Raw genomic sequence first — 11962 nt, 5'->3', positions numbered from 1 at the left:
GAAACTCAAAATAATTAATCAGGAACTCAAAGATCTTTTTTTTTTATATAGATTGTATATGTGTACGTTTTGTTTTTTGGTGTTTTCTTTTTCTTTGTTTTGGCCCATGATTTTGATTCGATTTTTATAAGCTCCATAAAAAAATTAAAAAAAAAAAAAAGCAAAATGAAAAATATAATTGTTTATTCCAACCAAACAGCGGACACATCAAATGTGAATGATAGAAAATTAAAAGAAGCCATCCAAAATTGAACACTAACAAAACTGTCGAACCATTTGAGTTGAGCGCCACGATCGGTCGCCATTTTGTCTGTTTACGCTGCTTTCTTGTTTGCTGAAATAAAAAGACAAATCATCACAATGACATGGCTGCTTTTGTTGTGGTTTTGAAAGCAGGGAGGTATTTTTTGTAATTTTGCACATGAAGACGCTATCTTAATCACCCCCTGTCGAAAATGAGATTCTTCATTTAGCTTAGGAGTAAATCCAATACGTACAATCTGAGATGAACATGCCTAACTTTAAATTGTTATTAATGTTGTATTCTTGGAGTGTATCCGAATGATTATCTCATTTAACTATTTATCATATCTTTATTACAATAGCTCTGATAGAGCCAATGCATCTACTATTGAGCTTAGTTTATATTTGCCTTGGCTGGCTATTTATATGTCCGCTTTTCCCTTTGTTTAGACGCACACATACACACTCAAATGAAAAATAAAATTTACAATATTCATTTATACACCAGATATTCAAACAAGGAATATATATAAAAAAAAGATTTTTCCTCAATTCAGAGAGTTTCAAAAGTAAGCTCTTTTCGTTATTTTTCATCATTTCAATTTGTCTGACATAAATGCGCTGTTTATAATACTGTTATAACGATAGGATTATATATATATATAGCTGAGAATTATATAATGTCGGTTTCGGGGGGAAAAATATTCAGAAGAGAACTTTTTTATTTTTCTAATTTTTCTTAAACTAAGGTAAACGTTATTAAAAATGACGACGATTGGCATATTTACCGATACAAGCGACTTCCGGTTTTGAAACTCGTCGGAAGTAAACGAACGGTGTTACTTAATCTGAAAACTCCGACGAAAGTGTAGGTCAACACATATGTGGATTTTTTTGATTTTTTTTCGTTGAACTATGTTCATTTGTAGAAACGCTTTATATTTATAATGAATTAAAATTAAATTAATGGAAAATAAAATTAATGAATATTTAACATTGTTAAAAATTTTAAAAATAAATTAAAATTAAACGTAAACTAAAAGAAACGTAATAAAAAAATGTACATTTATCAAATATACAACAAAATGTACATTTATCAAATATACAACAATAAATAGGAATTCAGTCGGTGATATTACCAAACAAGTGTTTATTATATATTATTTTTATCGGAGTCCTTTTGATTGAGTAATTTGTGTATTTCTTCTTTTTTTAAAAATTTATTTATTTATTTATTTATTTATTTGCGGACTGTTATCCTCATCTTCATAGTTATTGTTGTTTCACCAAGTTTCGGACAACTAACCCTCTGTCCTTCTTCAGGTGATTAACTACGACGGGATACGAATGCTGAGTCTTGTCACTATAATACCATTCGACACGGAGCATACAATGGAAGACCAGATAAGAACGAAAACTTGGATTTATAAGACTAAAAACTCAACCTTGATCGACCTCCGGGACCCTTGGCGCAGTGGATAAAGGCGTTGAGTTTCTACAGTTCCAGGTGAGCATTGTCTGAAAATAGCGGTTTCATTCCTATCCAAAGAATACCAGAAGATTAGTTGGCTAAAACGTGGTGAGACAACGACAACTATGGAAGGCAGTAATTACTGGGGATAAAGTTACAAGACTCAGCATTCTTATCCCGTTAATCACATGAAGAAGGCCAGAGGATGAGTTGGCCGAAACGTAATGAAACAACAACTATGGAGATGAGGATAACAGTGGATCGGTAAATATACAAGATCGCCAAAATAACTTAAAAATCTGTGTTTGCCTTCGTTTCTGAAAAAAAAAAAACTTTTGATGTATACTCAGGTTTTTTCAAGACATTTTTTAAAAATTTTTTAGTATCATTTTTTTAAATGATACTAAAAAATGTTTTTTTTTGCTTTGTTTTCCATCAATATCGTTCTTGACGATTCTAATATCTATCTAATAGTGTTTTTTTTTCTTTGATCCATTATGTGGACGTTGTGAAGTTTCGTCTGACTATTGCTATAATCTCTGAAGACGAATTGTTCTATATGATGACTTCAATTTTGTTCAAGTATGCTCTATAATTCCTCCAGAAACACGTGTAAGATTTTTTGTTCCGAAACTGACGTTATGATAAAATTCTGATTCATAATTATATATATTTATAACTCAAGTGAACATTTTAAAACAATTTTTAAATTGTTAAAGTTTTAAAAGTTTAAATATTGAGCTTTGGAAATTGATTCCCATAAGAATTGATCTGAACTATATATATATATATATATATATATATATTGCTAACACACACACACACACATATATAAGGGGAGTACAAAGTGGGCTTGGGTTTACTTTCAGCAACCCCATAATTCTCGTTTCCCTTATATTGTCCTTTAGTCCTCACATTCCATGAGCTACGTTTCTGACAAAGGAGGAAAAATTACTGTTTTCTGGATCATAATCTATCCATTTAATACTTATTGTTGGTTAGTTTTTTGTACCTTTTCTTTTAGCTCCTTACATGAAGATGCTTCATGCTTTGTCTGGAGTTATTTTCATATATATATATATATATATATATATATATATATATATATATATATATATATATATATATATATAAGTTGAAGTTTTTTTGTCGCACTGACATTGATATTAAAAGCTTACTTTTCTATTAAAAAATTATTAAAACGAACTTCTTAATATACTAAGTCGTGGTTATGTGAGCGACTGATTTCATGAAAGTTAACTAATTTGCATATTCTTTTGAAAAACGAGCGTTCATTAATTAATTATTCATTTTTAAAAATAGTTTCCTTTAACTATTACACCCACTTCTATGTATGCATATTTCCTACATTCTGCATAATTGTGCAGCATTTAAGATGTAAATGTTTTAACACACACACACACACACACACAAACACACACACACACGCAAGCGCACACACACACACACACAAACATGTGCTCGAACATTTTCATTCTAAATGCTACACAATTATGTACAATGTAGAAAATATGCATACATAGAATTGAGTGTAATGCCAGCCTCACCCGCTATTGCATATATTCAAACCGAGGGATCTTTTTAAGATTCTAACCGTCTGTTTAAGTGCAATTTTTTTGTATCTTTCTTACACTTGGTTCACCGGGTACATGTACCCGTCTAAATAATGTGCACCAATGCTGTGCCATAGCATTAATTAATCTAAAACTTCTTTTATATATAATTGTGAAAATGTTTAAGCAAAAAAAAAAAAAAAAAAAATCCTCAATTTGTCTTGTATAACTTCATACAAGATTAATGCTGCAATTTGACTGGTCGTTTATAGACACAATGGCGACTAAGCTTTGTAATTTGTTGCTTTGTCCTCCTAAACAAAACATTTTCCTGTTCTTTTCTTTTCTCACCGAAGTTTGGAACAAACGTTTGCAATAAAAGAGAAGAGAACAATTAGATGATCACATTCAGCACAAACAGCAGACGTACACGCATTAGCTCATCTAATCACAACAATTGGACACCATTAATCCATTTGCAAGCCGATAATTCTCTTCAATCCTTTACAAAATTATTTTTAAAAAATCTGGTATTTATTTACATTAATAAAATCATTTTCATTTCTACTCATATTTCTGGGTACATGGACGCCATGCGGTCTTGTAGTTCAGAGTTTGCTGACTCTAGATAATAAAATAATTTTATTTTTTATTACAATTCTACTCAGTATTTAGGGTTCTTATTTGGATTAATATACAAGCAAGATATGACAGTTCACAAGAAAATAACAAGAAAACTATCCGACATACTTGCGTATCAGGGGAAATTATTTGTGTACATCAAAAATTACGGAAAATATCAAGTAGAATTAGAGTAAAAAGTTAAATTAAATATGTTCAATGGACCGACCCTGTTTTTCGTTTTGTGTAACTCTTCTAAATGAAAGACGAGAAATGGCGTCGTTCTAATCTATATTTGGACATATAAGAGAAAAAAAAAAAACGATATTTATTTTTTACTAAAATTATACTCGATATTTTTCCGTAATTTTTGGTGTACACAAATACATTTTGTTTGATGCGTAAATATATCAAATAATTTTCGTGTTACTTTATTTTGAACTGTCATATTTTACTTGTTGAGTAATCTAAATAAGAACCGTAAAGATTGAGTAGAATTGTAATAAAAAAAAAATGAAATTATTTCGTTATTCAGAGTCAGCAAATGCCGAACAAAAAGGCAGCATGTCGTCTGCATATCAGAAGAAGGGAGATAATCTTCTACAACGTGCTGGCTTAAAGACGCATAATGACGTAGCTTCAATGTATACTCAGAAATATGAGTAGAAAGGAATTTTATTTATTACTAAAATTCTACTCGACAATTTTCCGTAATGTTTGGTGTACAAAATATTTTCGCCTGTTACGTAAGTATATCAACTAGTTTCCTGTTATTTTTTATTTTGAACTGCCATATTCCAATTGCGTATTAATCGAACGATCCTTCTAATAAAATTTTGTTAATTCCATTCCTTTTATTTTCTCATGACTGATTAAAAAATTGTTATATTGAAGATTAAAGTTTCTTTTCCGATACACAAGAATCACATTACAATAAACATCACTTATGTTATTTATCTGTCTAGCTATCTATCTATGTTATCCAAGAACTAAGAATCACTGACTATTGCAATAGAAAGCACTAGACATTGTTTAACAGACTATCCATTTAGATTACAACTAGAAGCAAAGCATTTGACTTGGACTGTACTTTTCTATATTGCTCAGACCTTTGGCAAGTTAAGTACATCATTTTCAAATCTCATTTAAATATATATATATATATATATATATATATATATATATGTGTGTGTGTGTGTGTGTGTGATTATTTTATTCAATTTAGGTAAACAAAATTACCATTTGTCGCTACAAGAAATTTACTGTTTCAATCTAAAATGAGTTCATCAGCTGAAAGAAGCCTGTTCTTACTTAAGGCCAGTCTTGAGATTAAAAGACTGGCCTAAAGAGTGAAGGCTTCTGCCGTCTGATGAAATTGTTTTAGATTAAAACAGTAAATTTATTGTAGCGGCAAATGGTAATTTTCTTAAATCATATATACACACAAATTTATATATATATATATATATATATATATATATATATATATATATATATAAATTTATATATATATGATTTTTCAGCCCATTAAAAATGGGTAAAAGTTATAGACTAAGCGGTTTATGCCAAATTTATGGTTGAATTTATATATATATATATGTGTGTGTGTGTGTGTGTGTGTGTGTGTGTGTGTGTGTGTGTGTGTGTGTGAGTGTGTGTGTGATGTTTTTGTAAAATATGTTTTTTCAATTATATTTCACCCTTTGTGCATACTAGTCTTTTTAGTTTAAAAACTCAATGCTTTTTTAATATAACAACAGAGCATATATAAAAGAATAACAGTATAGCTACATTTCAAGTTCTGAATATTTCTTTTTCTTAGCAAACAGTTCTGACAGCATATCAAAACTTCAGAAAATTTTTTACAGGTCTGTTTCATTCTGCAGAAGCAATCAATTATTATTATGTCAATATTAGATCTATTTTTTCCGAGGAGTATATGTATGAAAAGATTCGATATTGACATAATAATAATTGATTGTTTCTGCGTGACGAAACAGGTTTGTAAAGAAATGTACCGAAGTTTTGGTATTCTGTAAATAAATGTTTGGAATTTGAAATGTAGCTATATTGTTATACTTTATATATATATATATATATATATATATATATATATATATATATATATATATATATATTATATATGCAGCCCTGTCATATTAAAACAATACTTTTAATTTAATGGCTTGAATCAATGTAGTATCGAGCCCTTGTTTACAGTCCAGTCTAGGAAATGACTTCTTGAAGAAACAAGATGGCTACCACTGATCACGTTACTCAAAACCAATATTTACGGCATATACACATGCTTATATTTTATATTTAATATTTTTAATGCAAATAGGTCATAAATGAGTAGGAAAAGCGAAATAAATTGAAGCGGAAGTACCTAAGGTCTGAGCTTTATGACTGAAACATAACTGAATTTTAGAGATGCTATTAGGTACAGAAGAAGACGAAAAGAAAGCAAAGGCAGTCAAGACATTAAAGGATACAACATGAAGACAGTATAATAAAGATAATGCATGATATCCTGAAAATGAAAAATAATGACAGCAGATACAATTCCATTTTTAACCTGCTTTCATCCATCTGGTAATAGCTCAAATGGTAACAATGAAGGCTGAAGCGCTAAATAACAACTATGGCTGGAGCGTTGAATGCTTAGGTTTCGATTCCAGCTGATGGCACCAAAGTGATTTCTCGAAATCATTGCTACATATATTGGGTACACTATAATAATCAATAGAAATTTTGTTCTATGTAATAATAAATACGAAATCTGTGTTAATTAAAATATTATATTTAAACGTATTTTATGAAATGGCAACGCCGTGTAGCCTGCTAATATATATATATATATATACATATACATATATATATATATATATATATATATATATATATGTATATATATATGTGTGTGTGTGTGTGTGTGTGTGTGGCTATGTAAAGCCCAAATTTAAACTTGTTCGAAAACATTCTTCATTTTAAATTTTACACTATTATCTAATCTTTGATATGTTCGCCCGACATAGCGCACACTGCAGCTACATTTGAATAAATAAATTATAGAATTGTTATGGTGGTGGTGGTGGGGGGGGGAGAACGTCTTTACAAATTGAAGACAAAATAGGTTTACAAGAAAAAACAATACGGTTATTTGATGCAAAGTAACATTGTTGTGCGACAGAAGAAATTTGCTTGGCAAATCTTTCACTAACATTACCTAGCCAAGGTAGGCGTAGGTAGATAAGGCATTTGTCAACAGATGCCTGTTTAATTTTATTGAAATTAGAAATTTTATTTCTAATTGTACCTATTTACAATACCTCCCCACGGGACAGAGTAAGACACCAGGGTCGTTTTTAACGTGGAGAAAAGGTACCAAAATAAAAAATTGTCTCAGTCGTGAAGGGTTTCTCCCCCACTTAAAGAGAACGAGAAATGGCACTGCCGCATCTGAAGAACAATCAAAAGGCCATTTGTAGATTCGACGATTTGCAAAGGAAAACCATTATTGCAAAGAGTCTTGGTAATAAATTTGACTTCATTTAATTTGGTCTCTGAGCATATCATACAAGCTCTATGGATAAAGATATTGATAAGATTATATTTTTGTTTGGTGGGGCAAAAAGAGTCTCAACGTATGTAAAGACCAGTGAGCGTAGGTTTACGGTAGATGGAAGTCAAGAAAACGGAAGGTGTTTTACAAACCAGTACATCTAGAAAAGGAAGGGAAGAATTACTTTCTTTCTCTATAGTAAATTTTAGAACTGGATATTATTAAGGGATGCAAAAAAGGTATCCGCTTCTGTTTCATTGTTGAATAGACAAAAAGTGTCGTCAACATAACGAAAATAAATATCTGGTTTTTGAAAGCCAGATAAAAGACCTTTTTCGTGGAAACCTACGAAAATATTTGCCAGAGCAGGTCCCAGGGGAGAACCCATGGAAACACCATCTATCTGCCTGTACATAATGTTATTAAAACTGAATTCGACCGACATGGTGGCGAATTCCATAAGTTCCACAAAAATTCTCAGGAATAGTAGGAGTTGGGAGCTGACTGCGATAAAGGGCATCAGCACATATATCAATAGTCTCTGAGAGTGGAACGCAGGTAAAAAAGGTTTTCAATATCGAAAGAACACATAAATTTGTCAGTCTGAGTATAATTCTGCATAAATTTAGCAAAAGAAAAAGAATCTTTAATGCAGAAAGAACTATACTCATCCAAAACTGGTTCTAAAATATTTTAAAGCCATTTGGCTACTTTATGTTGGGCGGAACCTATCATGGATAATATCGGTCTTAAAGGTACCCTACTCTTATGAGTTTTAAGTAAACCGTAGAGACGGGGACGTAGTGAACCAGTCGGTCTGATCAAATCAGAAATGTAGGAAGAAAGAACTTCACTCTTCACCCATTTAACCAGACGTCTTTGGAATCTAGATCCAATAGATACAGTAGAGTCATGTGTCTCTACCGGACCTAGCTGTACAAATTTAGAGGTGTCATTGAGGATTGTCATCATTTTATTGACATAATTCTGGTGGTCAAGTATAACAACACCAGAGCCTTTTTCCGGTTTAGTGATAGTAAGAGATTTATTCTGTCGTAGTGTTTTGATAACACGGAAATGTTCATTTCGCCATTTGGATTCACTAAACGAGACTGGTGTACCTGCATATGAATGAGCAATATAATTCAATTTCGCCTTAAGGTCACTAACCTTACTGTCGGAAACAGGGGAAAGTCTTGCTAATTGTGCTAAAAAGACTTCGAATTCAGAGTAAATCTCTTCACGTTTGGGGTTGGAATGGGGAATGCAGAAGTCCAATCCATGTGAAAGTATATTCAATTCGAGTTGAGACAAATGCGAGGAAGAGATATTAAGGACGTTTCTAGCAATATCCGGGCTAGTCGAGCAACCAAATTTTTTATATATTAAATGTTGCAATTTATTCTGGTGTTTTGACTACAACCTTGAAAGGCTGCGTTCGTGTATTCTTGCAACATAACGAATAAATCGAAAACCGGTCAGCTGACGCATTCATTTTTATTTTTTTAATTTCACAATCTAAAATAAAGAATGTTTTCGAATAAGTTTAAATTTGGTCTTTACATAGCCATAATAAAATTTTGTACCCCGCAATATATATATATATATATATATATATATATATATATATATATATATATATATATATATATATATATTGCGCCGAGACATAGAAATTTCTAGGTTAGCATGTGGGGGCACATTTAAAACCACTGGGAGAGATGCACCCTTAGTCTTTGTTAAGACATGCATCTAGAAAGAAAACTAATGTAAAAGCTGAGGTCTACTGTTTGCTCTGTCTTGTGACAATCATTTGCCCCACTGTGGTTAACAGTGGTTCTAAGAAATGTGGATGGTACTCCACAAAGTCTTCACCACTATAGACAACTCATCTGTGTTGATTTTTCACAACTTAGTTCCTTGAACCTCATATGTCGTGATCCAGTCTAATTTATATAATTATTACGGTTCCTCACATTGCTATAGCCTTCTTATACTCTTTCACATTTATTTATCAACAATGCTTTAAGCAAACTACCTTTCCCTCTGATATATATTTATCTGAAATAGCTGAGTGTATTTAACAACAGTAATCGAGTAATAAAATTCAATAAAAATCGTCTTAATGAACGGTCGTTTGTAGTCGTAACTTATGATAAGCTCCAGCTTCCGCCGTATTTTTCATTCGTCCGCATTTATAGCTTATACCAGCCAATTGTATTCGTATTCAAAACAATAAAATCTACCAATGCATCTGCTGTCATAAAACTAAAATGAATGAATAATGAGTTAAATTAATATTAATATAAGATAATATATGAGAATTAATATATTATTGGGTTGGCAACTAAGTTCGCACTGACTTTTTTTTTTTATTTAGAAATCTATTCTTTTATAGAATTTTATGTTTAGAATCATTTCGCAATATTTAGTTTTTTAATTTTGAATTAATTTAAATAAATTTCCATCCATTTTCAGATCGTTAAAATGAAGAAATACCAATTGAAGAAAAATTAACATTTGCGATACCTTCTATTTGCTTTTGTTTATTTATTTTTTTAAATAAAAGCATTGAAAAGCAATGCAGGCGGGAGTGGTACCATTAAAACGAGGTACCTCTCGTGCTCCAGAATTTATTTTTCTACATGGTCACCACCATTCTCAACGCACTATTGCCAGCAATAAACGATGGCCATGCAAGAGTTCCCGGAGCACACTGTCATACGAGGGTCATTCCGAAAGTAAAGACTCCTATTTTGTTTTAACTCAAAAAGTTGAAGAGTTACAAAGACAGTAATGGTACAATTAAAACGAGTGACCTTCTGTGGTCCAGAATTTATTTTTCTACATAGTCACCATCATTCTCAATGCACTTTTGCCAGGAATTCAATGACACATCTCTGCGCTATGACAGAGTAGAGTCTCAATATCTGTAACAGAGAAATGAAACTTTCAGGTAATGAATCCATAAGTTTAGTCATCATAACGATTGATTCGGGCGGAATAAAAAATAGAAGGTCTTACTTTTGGAACGTCCCTCGTATTTTTGCTTTTTAATTTTTTTTTTTTTTTTGAACGTTGAGAAAAAAGGTTGTAAATAACAAGAGAGACATTAACATTAGCGAATGATTACTTGTTTGGAATTAAACTTTGTAAATTTAAATATTAAAAAAAGGCGGAAACGATAAACATCTAGATTCACATCAAAAAACGATCATATTTTTTTGTTTTGTTTTGTTAGCGTATCGAATCAAAGCGGCATTCACCTTAAGCAGGATGAACCGACTTCCTCTAAAAGAGGAAGTCTAATGGACCTATGAAATTAACAAGTGGTCTCCAGTTGCTTCTATATCTCGATTAGAGATGATGACAACTTTAGGTTTTTGTAGTTCTTGCAGGAAAGTGTCGATGTTCTCCTACATACAGCGCCTGGTATTTCACCCTTTTAGTACTAACCAGGCTCAACGTTGCTTAACTTCGATTATCTAACGAGAATCGATGTGTGAACGTGATTATGTCATATATATATATATATATATATATATATATATATATATTATAATCTTATATACGTTTTAGAGTTGAACTCCATTTAGTATTACGTAGTAATACGAAGAAAAAACAGTTTAACACTTAGCGTCTTTTGTGATACAAAAAAAACAATCATGGCGTCATGATTGATGCAAACCTACTTCCGTTCAATTACGCCGCCATCTTAGAAATCCATCGATTATACTATTTACTGATAAAAATCGTGATTTTCTCCAGATTTCAGGTATAATACTAAATAGATGTTAACCCCAAATCATGCCATGATCTTAAAATATAATAATTTTATCGAGATTATGTAATTTTTTTTTTTATCACAATCTGTTCCGACGCAAATCACAACTTGGTTGCCAACCCAATATGTAAGTAATCACACATTTAATATACTACATAAATAATTACACATTTAGTATATTACAAAGACAACAGTATTTAATGAATATATTTGCTGTTGGCTTAATATTTTCGTCTCATCATATTTGTCTTCGTTTTTCGATCTTTTATGAATTAAAAAAAAAATCTTTTTACCATATGAAATAAAGATTCACAGTCTAGTTTACTCTTATCTTCGAGGGGCTCCCAGGCATTGATAAAAAGTGATCCCATGAGTGTGTGTATATATATATATATATATATATATATATATATATATATATATATATATATATATATATATATATATATATAAAAGCGATAGATATGGATACACATCTAGATAGATGTTATCTTGAAATCAAATAAAAAAAATTACACTGGTCAACAACAATCTGGAAAAAAAAAGTAGGTGATTCTGGATAACTTCAAGCCACTGAATTCAAATATAAAGTCACTTTTGCCCAATCAGCTCAAGGTGTCTTGTTTTTTAAAGTGATATTTTACACTTATTAATTTATTGTATGACTAACATGGAGATCTGACGTTGTTTGTGATTGAATGAGG

At 31.1% G+C, this 11962-nt stretch overlaps 1 protein-coding gene across 1 annotated transcript in view; it reads right to left on the bottom strand.

The window, feature by feature from the left end:
• Positions 1-166: 166 nt before the first annotated feature.
• LOC145241627 (uncharacterized) overlaps positions 167-11962 on the bottom strand; it is a 377797-nt gene continuing 366001 nt past the window's right edge. Inside the window, exon 36 of the mRNA XM_080104710.1 lies at positions 167-334. Within this exon, the coding sequence (XP_079960836.1) occupies positions 315-334 (20 nt within the window). The 3' untranslated portion in view covers positions 167-314. The remainder of the gene's footprint in view (positions 335-11962) is intronic.

The sequence above is a fragment of the Euprymna scolopes genome, chromosome 20, assembly GCF_053919585.1.
Source record: "Euprymna scolopes isolate OS-2025 chromosome 20, ASM5391958v1, whole genome shotgun sequence".
NCBI classification, from domain to species: Eukaryota; Metazoa; Mollusca; class Cephalopoda; order Sepiida; family Sepiolidae; genus Euprymna; species Euprymna scolopes.
Note: the sequence above shows the minus strand (reverse complement) of the source record. Positions and strands in the feature narration are given on the sequence as shown.